Genomic DNA, 18,585 nt, shown 5'->3' with positions numbered 1-18,585 from the left:
TCCTGAAACCTTTCAAAGAGGTCCCAGGCCGTTCTCTGGGTGGGGTCAGGGCTTCTGCTGTCCTACAGTCTTTAGCCACCCCCTTGCACATGCCCACTTGCTCTCCCCCAAGTCCATCATTCTTTTTGTGTGCCTCTCTGCTTCTTTTAGACCTGGGACCTCAGCAGTATGACAGGTCACCTGTCTTGTTTATAGAAGGTGCTGTGTCCCTTCTCGCCACCATCTTGTCATGTCTGGTGGGGATACCAGGTTCTTATTAACCAAAATTTAACTGCATGGAGTAGATGCAGAACTTGGAGAGACTTGGCTCAGGTGCCTACAGTCAGTCAAGGCCCACCCTATTCTTGAATGTAGCCAGGTCCTGGGATGCTGCCCCTTCCCCTCCCTAGACCCCCCCCCACCTGAACCTTGTCTGTCCCTTACTGCTGTGGCTCACACCTGCATGAGGCCAAGAACCAGGAGGTGCTCAGTCAATGAACGAGCAAGCCAGCTTATTCTGTTTGAGCCAGGCTTCACCGCCTATCTAATAGCTCCTTCCTCCCCACTGATTGCTCCTCCATCGGGGACACCCAAGTTAGTGCTCAGCGGTGGCTCTTTTAAAGCAGCAGGGCCTCGGCACTCTCAGCCCCACCCCTTCTCTCTACCCTTTACTCGTTGTGGCCATTCTGTGAGTTTCTCTTCCACAGCTCAGGACTTAGTGGGCCTCCAGGGAACCCAGCTTCTCTACTTGCCCCTTCTGGAATCTTTAACTTTCATTACTCCACCTTCCTTCCATCGCCTTCCTGTATGAACCAACATCACAGTAATCATGGCAGCCACAAACTCTCAGTCATTCTCAGCTGTTTTAGTGGAACAAAAATGCCCACCACCCAGAGAACATGGCATCGCTTTCTAGAAAGGCCAGAGGATGGGAGCATGTCCAGAGAAGGGTTATGAGTTAACACAGTGATTGTAGCAACTGCGGAGTGTCTGAGGTAGGGAGGGAGAATTCGCAGCTCCAAGGGCTGCTGCTACCTGCACAAGCAGGATCATGTCTGCATGTTTGATTCATTGGGTCACAGTTGTCAAAAGCAGCAGAATTTTCCAAAGATAAAAATTATTTATTTGAGACAGTAGTGAGGTCCCTGTCCCTTTGTGTGTGCACAAAAGGAACAAGCCTTGAGCCCTGGTGTGGCTATCTTGACCCCACCAGATGGCCTGGAGCTCTTCCAGAATCCTGGTCCTGTGATCACCTCCCACGCTCCTTCCTGGTCTCCAGCTCTTTTTCTCCCCCTTTATTTTACAGACTTTTTTTTCCCCCTAGCCAGAGCCGCATCCTTCTTAAAGCAAAATTGGAAGAAAAAATAGAGTGTAGATGAATAAGCTCCAACTCAGGCCCTGTGTCCATATCATGTGGACTCTGACCCCACCCCAGTCAGAAAAGTCTGCCCTGGTTTCCTCAAGTGCTGATACCTCTGGAATTTCCTCCTTTATCTCCTTGTGCTGATTTTACTTCTCTGTGCTTCTTGTCTCTGTCTCAAAACCATGAGCCTCCTGGGCTGTTTGGTGTCCACAATGCAGCTTGCCCAGCCCTGGGAACCTGCTCAGGGAAGGGCTGCTGCAGGCATGGAAGGAAGGGGCAGAGTGCATTGAAGAGAGGGGTGGCTCAAACTCTCTGGGAAGGAGAAATAGCCACAGTGCCTGTGACTTGGACTGGGCTGGGGACCGGCCTGTGACTAGAGAAGTCTGTCTTCCGGGCAGTGCCTGTCTGTGCCTGGTGAAATTGTAAAGCTCTCTAAGATGTCATAACTTAGTTTTTCCTTTCCAGCAAGCAACCCGGTGATCGCTGCTCAGCTCTGGTAAGTGAGCTCCCCACCTCGAGCACAGCTCTGCTCCCTGTGTATTGTGTTTATTTGCGATACTGACTTTCCCCTTAAAACAACAATTAAATCACAGTGAGTCACCTGTTAATATTTTTTTTTTTCCTTGTTCTGCTGCCTGGCTGTCCCATTCTCCTGGTTTTCAATAAGTACATGTTGGAATGTTCCAAGACAGTTTGTTTTTCTGGAAAACACAGGTGCTCGGTTTGAGAGGCGTTGTGCTTTGTTTTTTTATAACAGTGGACAAAAAAGGGGACAGGCATGTGTGGGGCACACTGTGCTGTGGTGTGGCAGCCAGTGATGGGGAAGGGAAGGCCGTGCTCCCAAGCAGGTGTCGGGTCTGCTCAGTGACCTGCAGGTGTGAGAGTCATACGTGGTAGGAGACATTAACCCATTCAGTGCCATTCCTGCAGGGAAAAAAAAAATTAGCATAAGACTGAAAATTTCCAGCACAACTTTCTGTAAAGGGCAGATAGAAAGTGGTTTCTACTCTGCCAACTGTGTGCTGTCTCGTTACAACCATCTGGCTCTGCATGGGGGCAGCTATGACCATGTGACCAGACATGGCTGCATTCTAATAAAACGTTATTCACAAGCACTGCTCCAGATTCAGCATATAGGCTGAATTCAGCCAGCTTGAAGCCCCTTCCCCACACAGGTGTTTCGGATCTTTCTGTGTATTGGAATTATCTGGTGAGCTTGGAAGGGCACCCTTGGCTGGGCCAGGCCCTGGGCCAGGTAACCTACCTGTTTTTCAGTGCTCCCCAGGTGAGTCTAAGTGTGCAGTTCAGGTGAGAGCTACTGACCTACCGGGCACATATGTCTTTCTCCTCCTATGAAACAACTTTATTTCCTGTGTGAGTTTGGATTTGCTGGTGGGACAGGTGTCATGGGGAGAGAACCACAGTTTCAGGTTGCTGAACTCTTGCTCTGGCTCCAGCCACAGGTGGGTAGCCCGTTTTAGTTAGCCTGCCAGCCGCGGGTCTCAAGGCTGCTGGGGAGAGCGGCCTTTGAGATGGCCCTGGCTTGACTTGCAGTGAACTCTCAGCTAGGACAGTGAGCAGATGTGGCGTGTGATGGGGCAGGTTGCTGCTGCCCTGGTTAGTGGCCAGAGCCCTGCCAAGGTCTCAGGAGCCCTCTCTCCCAGCACACTTCATGCTCTGGGACCTTGGTGTCCCCTTTCTAGTCCTCCTTTTTCTCATTTGCAATCGAGGAGGTTGGGCTAGATCAGCATTTTCCCAACTCTTTTAGACTCTGGACCCCACCCTCATACACACTCCAGAAAAAAACCCAATGTAGAAGCCCAGTGAACAGAACAGACAAAAACAGCTGCTCTAGAGCAAGCTGAGTGGGAGAAACGGGGCAGGCCCTGCTGCTCATCTGCCTCCTCCCGTTACGTAGCTTCAAGGCACCATCAAGGATCCCTGGGTTTTGGAGGACAGAACCAACCCCTCGGATCACACAGCTGGGAGCTGTGCTCTGCTCCAAGCCATGCTTGCAGTGCGTTCTGCCGGGGCTCACGCATGCAGCCTCTTGCCTCTGGATTTTGTTCTCAGTATCTAATGAAGGGCTCGAGGGTCCTATTGAACCCCTCTGCATTGCCCCTGGCTCCCTGTGGTAGAGGGAGCATCTTGCACGGGTTAGCGAGGGTCTGCAGGTGTGCCTGTGCCTACGGTCGTTCTGGCAGGAAGTAAGCTGGAAAACACTTGCACCCTTCTTAGCCAGTCTGGTGTCTCACTCTTGATTCTCAGGGCCTGTGAGTTGCAGCCGTTCTTTCCTTGGCTCTCTTAGGAGGTGATTGTTTGTTTGTATTTCCCTAATAAAATGACATTTTCCTCTTAGCGTCTAGTGGAGATTATATATTGGGAATGAAAACAAACTACCAAAAAAAAAAAAAACCTCCAAGAAAAAAAAAAACAGTAAATATACCCTTTAGGAACAAATGAGCTAATAACCGCTGTTCACAGCTGTTCAATTGCTCTTCGCAGCCTGTGAGATCCCGGGGTGAGTGGGATTGCTATGGGAGCTACGTATGAAATTATGTTCTGGGCTGCAGAGGTGCTACCAGAAGAATAGCCCCTCGCAGACCACTTAACCTGCCTGATGAAGCCCAGCCCGCAGCGATCTGGCCCAGAGCCCAGCTCAGTGTACTAGTCCTCTCTGAAAACTGGAACACAGAGCCAGTTAGACCCCAGGCAAGACTCATAGCCAGGACACCTTCCCTGTCATTGTTGGAGAAGCAATAAACTTGATTTCAAGCACACCGCCCTAGCAACAGTGATTATCCAAGGATTGTGCCGTGTTTCTGCGTTTCTGGCAGACTATGAGCTTGCATTTTTAAATACATTGCATTTGACACCAACCTTTTCTGTGTGCATGTGTGCACATACGTGTGTGTGTGTGTGTTTAGGGGGAGGCTCTCAGGGTAATTCTATTCAAAATGACATCAAAATAAGATGCATGAGCTCTAAATTTTTCCTTCGGCCTCTGAGAGCCAGCTTGGTTTAGTGGAGAGAAGACAGACTCTGGGATTGAGCAGATGTTCAGTCCAGCCCTGGTTCTGCCGCTGACTAGCCAGGTGACCCTGAGCAGGTTTCCTAATTCTCTGTTAGGCAACTGTTCCTTTATCTGTGAAATGAGGTGGAAGGAAACATAGTTGGCCTCACAGCCCTACTGGGTGGGTTAAATAATAACAGATGCAAAGTTCCCAGAAGCGCCTGTATGGAATGAGCATTCCACAGTGGTGCCCAGATCAGCAGCAGCTTAGCTAAGAGCAAGGGACCCACATGTGGCTGCCACCAGAATGCCATCTACCAGTGGTGGTAGATGTCCAGAAGTGGCTGGCCACTGTGCCTCCAGGGGGAAGCAGCTCTGTACATCACTGTAACTTCCTGGGACCACCCAAGACGGTCAGGGCAGCCTGCAGGGGGAACTGAAGTTACTTGGTTTGCAAAACTGAAAGGACCTCCTTTCTGCTACCAAAATGCGCTATCACAGCTGCGTTTTGAATATTACCAGTCTGTAATACTTAGGTAATTTTGGAATGTTACCTAAAGTGATGGATAAAGGTTGCTGTCTGTGGTTTGCCTGATTATATGTTCATTTAAGCATCCAATAACCAAGAAGAAATAGTGTGTGAACATTCCTAACAGAGCAGGGAGTACATAGGAGGGGCTTATGATTAAATAGGTCCCTAGTAATGCCACTTTACAACCTGTAAAGTTACAATGTTTCTTTTTCTTTTTAGCTCTAAAACAAATCCTGAAGTCCATAATTACCAGGTGAGATCCTACTTTTAAAGATCTTTCTAAATTTGCTATAATTATCATCATTATGTATATCATTAGATTTTGAAGAAATAATGTTAAGTTTTTTTTCTGCCTTTTTTTTTTTTTTTTTTTTGAGAAAACAGTAAGATAAACCTTCTTTCCTGGCCCCGCTTCCTCCTGGCCATCTGAACTGCCTGTTTTTCTTAACCTTGGCAGCTGGCAAGCCTCAGGGACATGTGCTTAAGTTTCTGGGTGGTCAAATGCAACCTCGTAGTGACATTCAAATAAGACAGCCTTTTGTTGAAGCATGTCCTAGGCCTGGGGAACACGAGTCCCTTGAGACGTTCCTCCAGAAGAGGATGCTTTGGTCAAATGTTTGGTAAATGTTGCTTCCTTCATTTGCCTTCTGGGATCTTAAGTGCCCATTGGGATGTAAAAATATGAAAAATCCTACAAGAAAGGCACATTTTATTTTATTTTTAAGATCTTTTAAAAGTTGTAGTTGGACCCAGTACCTTTATTTTATTTATTTATTTTTATGTGGTGCTGAGGATCAAACCCAGTGCCCCGCACGTGCTAGGCGAGCATTCTACTGCTAAGCCACGACCCCAGCCCCTTATATTTTTTTATAACTCAGTATTTCACCAAATCATCTGTGAATTGGTCCCCCCACCATTAAAAAAAAAAAAAAAACTAGCCTCCACTGACTTTTTTTTTTTTTAATGGTAAACCCATTAACATCTGTGGAGCAGTGGTTTCTAGAACCTGCTTTGTAAAGCACGGTGCTGGTCTCTCACCCACAGGAGCACAGGTGTGTTTCCACAGTTGATGTTCTGCTCTTCTGCAGGACAGCCAGCCAGGGCCCATGCTGCCTGCCCGCCTGCCTGTCCACCTACGCCAGGAAAGCCTTGGTAGCCTGAAAGATGTGGTCCACAGCGCAGCCTCCTCCTAAGCCCTCTCTGGCCATTTGTAGCCTTCTGTGACCTGATTCTGACTTCTCTGCATTTTATTTCTCACCCCTTCTCATCGTACCCCAAAAGTTCTGCTCACAGGGAGTTGCGTAACTGTCACCCCCAATTCCTTTCCACTCTTCCTCTGCCCATTCTCGTCTGCTTAGAATCCTTTACCTCCTACCTATTCACTAAACATATGTTTTGAAGAGCAGCTCAGGAGCCCCTTCTTCCTGATCTCCTCAGCTGGAAGCCACCAGCTCTAGCAATTCTCATTCTCCTGCACATTAAAGCAATCTGGCCAGCGTTTAAAAAATAACCAGTGCTCGGGCCTCACCCCGGAAAGATTGAGCATAAACTCTAGGGGTAGAGTTTCAGAGTTCCTGAGGAGGTTCTAATGAGCATCCAGGCAGGGGACCCTGGGTGGACGATGTGGTATGTACCTTGCTTCTCAGGTGCTCATTAGTTTCTGCTCAAAAGCAGCATCCCTCTCTGGTGACTTTTAGTTGGAGGCCTTATTTTAGTCATTTTTTTTTTTCTGTTGCTCTAACAAAATACCTGATGCTGAGTACTTCATAAATAAAAAAAAAAAGTACATTTAGCTCATAGTTCTTGAGGTTCAAGAGCATGGCACTGGCTTCTCCTGGGTTCCAGTGAGGACCTTAGGGCAGGTGGCACCACAATGGCAAGAGTGTGTGTGGTAGAAGAGATCATCCTGGAGACAGGGAGCCAGGCAAGGCGCAAGGCGGGTGGCGCTTGCTTTTTTTTTTTTTTATAGCAACTTACTCTCAGTGGAAACTAACCAGGATCCCAGGATATTTACCCTAATCTCCTTCAAGGACAGCATGCCCTCCCCTCGACCCCTGCACCTGATCACCCCCCACTAAGCTCCACCTCTTAAATGCCCCCACGGCCTCATACAGCAACACACCAAGGACCAGGACAGTACATGAACCCCTGGGGGAAAACCACATCAAACCACAGAAGGTCAAGTCTCTCACTCCTGGTGGGTGTGAGTGTCCCCAGGGACACTGTCCTCCCGGGTTGCTGTTCCCTAATCTTAGTCTGGTTGTCAATAGCACAAGTGATGCTACTGTTCTACAAACAATTTCATGTTGGAGTCTTATACTCATCATCCCTTTTCCGGGTCCTTCATTACCATAGAGAACAGTCCCTTACGTGAGGGTGAGACCTCAATGGACATCATCTTCACTAGGTTTCCAAGTTATGTCTCCCAAGAACTTGGTGATTGACTTGCATCCTCGACACCACATTCCCAGTGTGCAGAACCTGGACGTGACTTCTGAGTTTCAGGGAGCAACATGGAAATGGGGCTTGGTAGTAGAAATATTCTGGTTTCCTTCTCTCCCTGCCTTCCTGGGATTCTTGAGTCTCATTCTCAGGCTGTTTTTCTTGTGGGATTGTCAGGTGTGAGCAACTGTTGTAGGGGCAGGGAGAGGTTACCGATGGTGATCAGTGTTTGAAGGAGAGGAAAAGAATAAAAATTAACAAAGTAAAGCAGCCCAGCTTGGCACTCCCCTGCGGGCGTGGGTCCTCCCTGTGCCTTCTCTGCTTGGAGTAACATCCAGGAAGTTTTGGGTTGGCATCAGATCTGCAGAAACTTATCTAGACATTGTTCTCTCCACATCATTGGCAACCACTGGTCCCGTGCCAGACTTAGAGGGCCCGTGTTGCTCTATCAAGGTTTGGGAGTAAATTGCCCGGGAAGAGAACATCCTGAGGAGGACTGGCTTGGTGGCCTCAGAATGCTGCACGGAGTTCTCTGGAGGATGGCGTGACAGCATTTATCTGATTCCCAGTACAGCAAGGTCAGCCAACTGCAAAGGAGGGATGGCTGTGTTCTCCGGGAGGACACTATTGGCATTTGAGGAGGGACGGCTCTTCCTTGTTTGGGACTGTCCCTGAAGTTGCAGGATGTTTAGCTGCCTCTTCCTGTGTCGTCATGACAAGCAGAAACACATCCATGCATTTCCGTTGTCCCCAGGGGGACATGACTTTCTCAGTTGAGAGGACCATCTGGCTTAACATAAAACAGATTACCAGAGGAGACTGAGGAAGGTTCTGGAATCTCCTTTTTCCAGGTCTGTGGATCAGGTTCCCACCTCTTTCTGATGAATCTGATTTGGTGTGTTTGAAGGAAGAGAAGAGAGTAGGGGATCCAATTGTGGGTTAGTTGTTCTTTTTTGTTGAAGATCCAGGGTGTGGAACCTCATTTGGGGCATGGCTGAGACCACAGCACCTAGAACAGTTTGGCTTTGGGCAAATCATCCAAACCCTATGGGTGTCTGAATCTCCTAAAAGGAAGAGACATGAAGAGATGGCAGCAGGGAGATCCTAGAGCCCTGGTCATCTCTCCAACTCTGCTGCTGAGCTATTTTCTCCAGATTCTTTTCCCCTGCAGCTTGTCCTTTGGGGGCTGCAGACTCAGCTTGCTGACAGGCATGTTTGAAGGCAGAAAGAAAGGCTACTGGAATACAGAATAGGCTGGGAGGGCATCTCAGGTCCATGAAAATTGGATGAACGGAATTGCTGAGAATTTTCTGTAACAGAGCAGCCTGCTGCCTATTAACCGAAGCAGCAGGAGAAGGAAGAGGAAGGGAAGAAATAATTAAAAGATTAATGGTGCCAAGATTGTAGTGACTTTAATGTCAGGAGGGCTTAATTTGCCCCATAGCAAGTTTAGCCTTGAGAAACCCCGGGTGTCAGGCTGTGTCTAGGACTGCTGCCCTCTACAGGCCAGATGTGGATAGGCTGCCTGCAACCCAGCCAGGCCCGTCTGGGTTCGCCCTGATCACTGTTTTGGGTCTGTTTTCTTCCTCTTGCAATGGATGACTTCCCACCCTCCTCCTTTCCCTTTAGCCATCTCGCCCAGCCTCCCTCCCTGTCTACCTTCGTCCAGTTTTATCAAGATAATAAGTACTGTGGATTTTTTGTTTGTTTTAGAGTACATTTTAGAAAATTATTTTTAGCATTTATACCAGGAAGAAAGAAATTCACCCACAGCTCTGCTGTCTCACTTCGCATCCCTGTCCAGCCCTTGAGTGTGTGCAGATGTCACCGTCACACACATCATCATCATCATTTGCAGCAGCAACAAAAACTTTCTCTGAAGAGGGAAATTGACTCCTGCTCTCACCTTCTTTCTGTTATCGGGTCCCCTTGGCAGGGAGGAATAGTGCCCGTCCTGGGTACCAGAGGACCACCCCCTCCAAGCAGAGGTACTGTGCTTCTGGAGTGGCATCCCAGCACTTCCCAGGAGTCCACCTCTGTAGATGGCGCTTTGAGAACCAGGCTCAGGCTTCCAGTCCCAGCCTTTGACAGTGGGAGAAACCCCATCACCCTGGGAGAGGTCCACCGCTCCGCCAGGGTTCAGTTACAGTCTTTCTGTCACAGCCCCCTCCGCCCCTGAGCTGGTTGCCATGAAAAAGAAAGTGAATGGAGACCATTGAAATCCAAAGGCCAGTGGGTAATCAAGTGTGGTATTTTGTTTCTAGCCTCAGTACCATCCGAACGTCCACCCCAGCCAGCCCCGGTGGCACCCTCACTCTCCAAATGTCAGGTAAGTGTTGACACTCCCTGAGCTGCGCTTTGGAAAGTTCTCCTTTCTCTTGAAAAGCTCCCACTCTACTTAGTTATGAATTGGAAGTCTGCCGCAGAAGCGGTTCCCGAGGGTTACATTGCCAAGGCAGGGATGAATCATTTGCAAAGCAGTAGAAGCCAGCCACAAGTTTTTGTGAAATAAAAGGGAATTTTTTTTTTAAACACTCTAACCTCAGATATTTTGGATTTGATTTTATATCAAGATGTTACTTAGATTTTCTAAGTAACATTTTCCTGTTCTAACAATTTGTTTACTTATAATGTGATTAAAACGTGGGGATTGTCATTGTGGGTTTTTTTTTTTAATTGGATGGGGACAGGGTTTGCTTTTCTGGCAGTGGATTCCCCCCACCCCCACCCCACCAAACCCAAGGGTCAGTAAACAGTTTCTGTAAAGCATAGTCAATATTTTTGACTGTGGTCATTGTCACTCCCATTGACTCAACTCTGACATTGTTACCTGAAAACAGCCATAGACAAAACATAAGTAAGAGGACATGGCTGTGTCCCCAGTAAAACTTGTTTGCAGAAACAGTGGGATTTGACCTGATGGCTGTTACTTACTGACCCCTGCCCTACCCGCCTGGGCCCTGCCTGGGCCTCCCCCTGAAGAATTGGCACTGCTCTACTGTGTTTATAGTTAGGCCCCAGAGTGTTTTTCAAGGCCAGTTTTGTGAAAATAGATATGCCTCTAAGATTTGCATTTTAGATCAGTCTTAATTAGTGTTTATTTGTCAAGCCCATTCAGGAACAAAGTTTGTGAATTGAGTTTGCTTAAATAGAGTTGTAAGCCTTGCTCCTTGAGAAAAATCAAGTGGTGGAAATCAATTTGCTTAGACCAAGGCAAATAAAAGTCTTCAGTGGATCTTGTAATGACAACAGTGCAATTTTTTAAAATTATAATCACCTTGATTGATATTCATATAGCTTTTGTAGCAAGTTAGATTAGTGAAGTGATCATTCTTACTCTTTCTGTATTTCAATGGTAGTTTATTTTCCAGACAGAAGAAACAGAAGATTGATTTTTTTAAAAAAGTTATTTTATTAATACTGCTTTTATGAACTTTATACGTAGTATTGTCTGTTTTATTGTAGTAGTTTCCTTAGTTCCACTATTTACAAGGGATTCAACAGAGTCCCTAGCAGGTGGCCCTCCTGAAGGTCAGCCTTAGCATCCCCTGGGGGCCTGTTGGGAATGCCTGCTCTCAGCCCCTCCCCAGACCTCCTGCATGGGAATCTCTGGGATGGTTCCAGCATTTTGTGTATTATCAGCCTTCCCATGAAAAGAGAGTTTTTTAGTCCAGCACTTTTGGCAAATGCCACCGTGGGTGATCACAGATCACCCTGCACATTAGCATGATAGAAGCCTTCCTTGTGGTAAAGGAACCTTCCCACTTCACCTGGCTTCCCAGACTGACCTGACCCTGTGACACCCTTTGAGAAGAGGTGACTGGGCCATAAACAGAACTCTTAACTTGGAAGTTGATAGATGATCCGCATCTGGAGTTTCTAAATTACTGAGTAGCCAGTCCATTCATTTCCGTGTGCCCGCCATCACGTCCGCTGGTCCCCTGGCCGTTTCCTTTGTACCTGTGTTGTCTCACTCTCGTCTCTGAATTCTCTCCCATTCTCCCACTAACCGTTCACTCTGCAAACAAAACAGGCCACCCTTTCAGGATGACAGGTGGCTCTGGAAAGCACCGGCCAGCGGAGAGGACAGCCATTCTGTCCACGCCCAGAACCCGAGGAACGTAGGAGGGACGCACAGTGTGATGTGTCGGGACAAACTCATGACTGCTCTCTGAGACTGAAGCGTCTCACTCCAGGCCCCACCGTGCCGTCACTGCATCCCATGAGAAGGGTCTTGGTGTTACGTGCATGTGTTCCTACAAGTGTCTCTGTGGAACGGTTCTGAGAGCCGTTTTCAGTGTCTGTGTAAATATTTGAAGAGAGCCACGATAGCTGGCCGTGATTTACTGTTGACGGCGTTCTCGACAAAATGAAGGGAGCTGAAGGCTCAGCAATCATTTTTATATTCTGATTTTAAAATCGGAGCTAAAGTCTACGTTTACCCTCTCACTGCTTACCTGATATTCTTTGTTATTTAATTAATGGGACCAATTAAATCAAAAAAGAGGGGGAACATAGCTCAGCCTACACTGGGGTGGGAACAGAGACTGCTAGCGTCCAGCCTGCACCACTGAGTGACCTTGTCTGAGCTGGTTCCCCTTGTTTGGCCCCATTCCCCCATCTAAAAATGAGTTGGACTAGGTGAGCTCCAAGATCTTTTCTGACTCTCAAATTCTTTGATTTATGAAAATATAATTTCTTGGAGGTTGAGGACATACCTTCAAACTAAAGGACCTGCTTCTGTTGCCTCAGAAATGCAACAAAGTATATAACTTAATAGATGTTCTGTAAACACAGGGAGACTTTTTGAATTTCAGATCTTAAAGCAGTTCAGCCACTTTGAATTTCAGCCTTAGCACTAATCACAAATGGCATAGCATCCATTTTGATAGCATTTGCTGCTCAAGTGTAAAATAATTTTTAATGTCTTAATCATCGGTGCTGCTCTCTTGCATGATCTTCAGAAGACATCGTTGTGAATACACACTGTCAGGATTCGGGGGTTGGGTTTTACTCTAGACTTCACTCCTTTGAAATGGAACCTGCGGATTGAGACGCACCTGAGGCTCCCATGAAAACATGGGAGATTTTACAGAGGTTGTGCCAAAGCATTTTGTAGCACAGGGAAGGCAGGCCTGGCCCCAGTCTTTCTGTAGAACCAACCAGAAAACCATTTTTTTCTTTTTTTTTTTTTTTTTTTTTTTTTTTTTTTTTGTGGTGCTGGGGATTGAACCCAGGGCCTTGTGCATGCAAGGCAAGCACTCTACCAACTGAGCTATATCCCCAGCCAGAAAACCATGTGTTGTCTTTTAGGGTGACACTTGAACCAAAATATTTATTTTCCCCATTTCAATTCATGAGTCAAGCATGTTTTAATAGATAGGCCTGAGATATTTTTTCATTAGTGTAATCAGGTGATTATTATGCCACTTTTAAATATGCAGTTGTAATTTGGCTCCCATTTTTAAGCCCCTCAACATATATTGACATCCTTTGAGAGATTTTAATGCTACCATCTGATCTCTTTTGGTGACCACAGTCAATTCAGGAGGGTCTCGGCTGCACACCATGCCCAGTGGGTGGATCACCTATAACCTGTCCCTGGGGTATTTGTTTACAGGTGTATTCCATTTTAGCAGGTGTTTTGATCCTCAGTGTATGTGCTGCACCCAAATAAATGTGTTCTGAATCTTTTCATCTTACTGATAACATTTTTACAAATGTGTTTCCAAAGAATAAAGATTTTTCTTCCTTTTTCTTTTTTTTTTTCCTTTTTTTGAGTCCATCTTCATTTTATCGATTCTTGCTTCTGCCCCAAATTCTCAATGGTGGATGATCTCAGTGATGGGACAGTTGGCTTTTGGCATTCTGAAGGTGAGCATTCAGTTAGGTGGCACGGAGCAAGATCATCCTAGGACAAGACTGCTCTTGGCAAGAGTGGCTCATCTCTTCTTGCAGACACAGTGGCCGAGGCATTTCAGGGCAACTCTGGTGAAGGTCATAGAACCTGGTCACTGGTGCCGAGCAGAATGAAGTGGTGGCAGTCGGGTCTTCCTACTGACAATCCTATGGTGAGGGTGGGGGTTTGTCTTGGCAACTTTGTTCTTCCTGACTGGAAGACATACAGACCTGGGTCTGTTGCCTCCTGGAGACTGTGTATGCTGTCTAATACCCTCTAATAAATATCTTTCTGCTTAAAGTAACTTGAATGGACTCAGTTGTCTGCAACCAAGAAGTCTAATCAGTATGCATACCTATGACTTCCTAATTGTTCAATGAAGTACACACTTTTTATAGCTTAGGTGACCTTTCTCTATTGCATTTGGCCTCTTTGTTCTTCTTAGCAGCCTCTCCTTCTGTTATCCTATCAAATATTGGTATTTTCCCAGGGTCTTTCCTCTGCCTACTGCTTTTCTCACCGTGGTCTACTGGAATCTTCTTGTTCTGTGTTAAATTTAGAGTGCTGTTGACTCTGAAACTATCCTAGCTCAGATGACGCCTGTGTGTGCCTAAGACTGATTTCAACTTGGAAATCCCATGAATACTTTGAACTCCACATGTCAAAAATCAAACATGTCATCTTTCACCATCTTCCCAAACCTCACAACTTTTCTTTTATCTGAGTTCTCTCATCGTTAGAATCTGTACATCATCTACAACTCTTCTCCCTTTTGCCACCCATGTCCAGGAGGCCCACAGGTCTGCTCAGCTGTGCCTCCTGAGTATTTTGCTTGAGCCCTTCCCCTCTCTTCTTTCCCAGCACTGATCTTGTAGCAGCATCATTCCCCTTGCTGACAGGTGCCGTTGCTGATCTTCCTATCGAGCTCATTCTCCTGATAACAGTCTCTAGAGGGATCTTTCTGAAACACCACCTGATTGTGCCATTCTGAGGCTGGACATCTGCCCGAGTTCTTCATCATCCATACGATGAAGACCAAAGCTCTCTAAGTTCCTCCGCTCTCTGTGTCTGTCCTGTTGCTCTAGCGGGCCTCCCTCCTCCTCTCATCCTTCTTAAAATCCTACAATACCAAGCTGCTTCCGGTTCCTGGCTTACACCACCCCCTGCTGTTACATCTTTGCCTTTGCAGATGTTGTTCCTTCTACCTAGAGATCTGTCACTTCCCTCTTTTCCCCCAACTGCTGCTCATCTTTTAAATCTCTGCTCGGGTGTCATCTACTCCAGAGACTCTCTTGACAGCCCCCACCTCTGAAAATGAGGTTAATTTCTGTGTTCTATGTTCCACTCCACCTCCCCCTGCCACCCCCAGCTACAGCAACTTCGTACTCGCAGCTTTGTGTTAGAGCAGCCTGTTGTTCATCTGCCACCCATGTCCACACCTGAAGTACAAGCTTTGAATCTTAGCTGCTTTTGTTCCCAGTGCCTGAGAGATAGTAGGTGTTCAATGAATGTCTGCTCAGCGAATGGATTCTTGTACATTCATTCTGAAGGAAATGTCTAACCAGATAACAGGCAGTGATACGTCACCTCTGAGCCAGTCGGAAACTCTCTGAACAACCTCATCCATCCTGAGGGCATCACATGTTGAATAGGACGTGGACCACCCTGTTATTTCTGGATTCCAGTTCATCGTCTGAATATTAGTCAATGTGTCAACTGTGTTCTCATTCAAAGCCTTGGTACAGTGTTGAGCGTGGTAGAGGGCAGACAAGCCACCTGACATTGGAAACCCATCAGGTTGACACCAATCCACAGTGATACACGGCATTTAAAGCCAGAGGCAGTGCTTTGTACTCTGTATCACTTCACTTGATTTTTCTGACCACTTTTTGAGGTGGGTCCTGTTGTCCCTAGTAGGAAAACTCAGACCTGTGGTTTAGCTCAGCAACATGTATATGATATGTCACGGATCCAGTAAGTGGGGAGTCAGAATTCCAACTCCGAAGCCTGTTCTTATCTAAGCTTTAAGTCCTCACCACCAGTCATTCCATGGTTGTGACCCTGTGGATCGACACCTCAGCAACTTTACTGGATTATAGCAAGCAGTTCACTACGCTGAAGTCTGGTCACTAACTAGAGAGCCACCCCTCTACACCAGCAACCTGGTAACCCTGTCCACTTCCACCACATCACCATCATCAGTGGTCTAGCAACTGTCCACACCTTCCCGCACCATGCACGCCCCAGTGGCTAGGGACCTTGTCCATCAGCAGTGATGGCCTAATCTGTCTACCCCCCCACACACCCCCTACTGGTCTAGCAGCCCTCCCCACCTCACCACCCTCTAGTCTGATAACCATCTGTGCAGGCATTCCTTCACTAACAGTCCTGTTTTCAAAGGAGCAGAGATTGGGTATTATTTGTTCTTGGTGAACCCCTCCTTATTTGAGATGATCCACTTGTTCCTGAGAATCCGTGATATAATAATTTCTTCTGGAGCCTTAACTTGCCAGCGAAATCAAGCTCAGTATCCTACAACTGATTAAATTAACACTTTACTTTTATGCAATTTGCATTTATAACTGGTCCATCATCCGTTCTCATTTCTGTGATCCCTTGGAACATGCGGCAGTGGGTTGACAGTGCTGTTGGATTTGTGTAATTCACAAGGGTCTGAAGTCTTGAGAGCATGCCACGATAATTACCTTGACCTTCAAAGCCCTCTTACTTGTTTCATTGCTTGGTCTTTCGTTTCCACTAAAAATGGTCCTCCTCAACACTGCAGATGGAAGGAGCATAGTAGGACAGTTCCTTTTGTCTTTCTGGCACTGTCCTTCCAGGGCAGTGACTCCAGCCTTCTGGGTCTGGCTCTGAATACAGCTGATGACAGAGCCTTTTTGTTGCCCTTGACTTTGCAGCTCTTAACCAGCCCTTTAAAATCTGAGCTCATCAAAAAACTCCCTGGGCAGCCATATTGATCCCTTTGGGTCAATATTTCTCAAACTAAGCTCAAAGCCAATTCCCTGACTGACCAGGTCTTCCAAATGTTCCAAGTAAATACCTTAAATTGGCCTAGAATAATTTGCTTTCCACCATCTCACAACAGGAGGCCACGGGCAAATGTGAAGGCAAGGCAGAAGAGGGCAGAGAGACCGAAAAAGCAAACTATTGTTAGAAGTCCCTTCACGCAGGAAAAATGGCACATTTTAAGAAGCCCCAGGGGTACCTAAAAGGCAAACAGGAAGTTGACATGCAGCAGGGTCTCTGCTAAAGAAATCAATACTGCAGATTGGCCCACTTCTCCCCCAAACTAGGGAGACCAACAATGACATGGACAGTATATTTAAAATGTCCAGTGCTGGGCCAAGAGTTTGGGGGCAAGATCTGAGAACCTGCATTCTAACGGTCACCCCAAGGGAACCCAGGTGGGCAGAGACAGAATCTTACTCTGGAAAAATGCAGTTTCTTACCTAGTTATGTTGGTCCTCAGTTTAATGGTTCAGTTCTAATTTCCATTAAAGGCAAATTTTTGATTTTTTTTTCTTTTTTAGTAGGCACAATGTTAAAATGTAAGTGGATGGGTACTTCATAAGTAGCTAAATCTTCTCAACATAAGTTCGCTCATGTTCACCATCAACCTTCCCCCCAAGTTCATCAAACCATACCTGTGTCATCGTCCATCTCACTCCAGAGGCAGGACACTAGTGAATTCCAGCCACTGGATAAGGATGGAGCATACCCACCCGCCTGCCTAAGAATCTGTGCCAAGAGTGGCCTCCTGGTGGGGATACAGGAATTTGCAGAATCAAGATGGTGGGATGTTGCAAACCAGATGACAGAAGAACTGGAGTCCACAGTGGGGCGTTCTGGTTTTGTTGGGGGCAAGAGCCCCACAGTAAGTCTTGAGAGCATGCCACGATAATTACCTTGACCTTCAAAGCCCTCTTACTTGTTTCATTGCTTGGTCTTTCGTTTCCACTAAAAATGGTCCTAGATAAAATGTAGGCACTTTGAGTGTCACACGGTTTGAATCCCAGCTGTGCCACTTACCATCCATGTGACCTTTGGCCAGTTTTTCCTATTTGTCTCATTTTTCTCACCCCCAAAGAGAACATAACAATGCCTTGCTCTTGAGATAATTAAATGATGTGATGTCTGTAAGGTGCTTGGCATGTTGGGTTTGATGCTAGCTGGTAGCAATTTTTAGTGGGTTTTGAGATGTAAAACTTGAGCAGCCCCTGTGGACAGAAACAGGCCAAGGAGAGTCAAAGTCTAGCTCAAGAAACGGTCTATCTCATGGGCTGCTGGGCGGAGATGTGTAGTCTAAGTTTAGCAATGATGGTGTGTGGTTCCGAAGGAAAGGTCACGTGGAAGATGGTTAGCACAGTGCAGAGAGACACATCTCTTTGAAACTGACAAGCTAAGAGCAGAAACACCGTGGGGATCTTTTGAGACGGAATAAAAAGGGAAATAGAAATGATATTTCTGTCTGAGAATCCTAGGAAATAAGTGTCTGGGCACAATGTGGACAATGCTTTCCTATCTGTAAATGGCAGAACTGACATAGGGTGAGGAATTGGTGAGACTGCTGAGAATCCGTTCTGCTTTAACAACTGGGACTCAAAAGTTTGGAGAATTGAAATAGAGTGTCTGCTCGGCTCCCAATTTATCTAATTTAGGATTTCATCTCAGACAAAGCAGAGGAAACTTTGACCTCTTAGGAGACTGAATAGAAAGCAATAAAGAGAACCATTGTGCTTTTTTGCTTTTTTAAAAATAGGTAATACAGTGGTAAAAATTCAAGCAAAAATACTTAAGTTACTGCTCCTTTCCATTTTATTCCTCAGTTCCCCAGTTCTCCCCAGAGGCAAACACTGGTAGCATATCTTCTTGTCAGTCTCATGCTAGCCTGAAAATAAACAAGCACATATATTTATTTAACCATTTGAGATTGATGGACATGTACTATATGTCAGCTCCCCAAAATGACAGTCATCTACCCTTCTCATGCATTCTGTTTTTGCACTTGAATCTATAGAATGAATTTCCTAGAAATAGAAACTTTGGGCCAAAAGGTATATGCATATCTGATTTGGACATTGCCTAATGAAATCTCCTCCCAAAGATACCACCTGTCCATACCTGATATACACCCACTATCCTGACAGTACCTCTGTGACCACACAGGGGGTGAGCTGATAGCCTTTTCTAACTTTAAAATTTTTTGATAGTCTGATGGGTAAAAGCCAGAATTTCCATTTTTATTACATTTCTCAATGAGCAAGACGTCACACCTTTTCATCGTTGTGAATGCTGTTTGTTGTTTTCTGTTGAACTGTCTGGAACCCATTTTTGCA

At 46.3% G+C, this 18,585-nt stretch overlaps 1 protein-coding gene across 5 annotated transcripts in view; it reads left to right on the top strand.

Annotated features, from left to right (window-relative positions):
* The window catches only part of Epb41l4b (erythrocyte membrane protein band 4.1 like 4B), a 134,488-nt gene that overhangs the window by 62,450 nt on the left and 53,453 nt on the right, over positions 1-18,585 (top strand). For 4 of the 5 annotated variants that reach the window (XM_046451463.2, XM_046451466.2, XM_046451462.2 and 1 more), the window contains exons 13-15: positions 1,808-1,838; positions 5,107-5,140; positions 9,594-9,658. In XM_046451463.2, coding sequence (XP_046307419.1) covers positions 1,808-1,838; positions 5,107-5,140; positions 9,594-9,658 — 130 coding nt within the window. Of the gene's footprint in view, positions 1-1,807; positions 1,839-5,106; positions 5,141-9,593; positions 9,659-11,362; positions 13,533-18,585 lie in introns of those variants that run through there. The other variant, XM_046451465.2, reaches the window with a different exon arrangement.

The sequence above is a fragment of the Marmota monax genome, unplaced genomic scaffold (assembly GCF_021218885.2).
Source record: "Marmota monax isolate L192 unplaced genomic scaffold, Marmota_monax_Labrador192_F-V1.1 WCK01_AAM20220418_F8-fsc00020, whole genome shotgun sequence".
Classification (NCBI taxonomy): Eukaryota; Metazoa; Chordata; class Mammalia; order Rodentia; family Sciuridae; genus Marmota; species Marmota monax.
The sequence above is the reverse complement of the archived record's forward strand: the minus strand, read 5'-3'. Positions and strand labels throughout refer to the sequence as shown.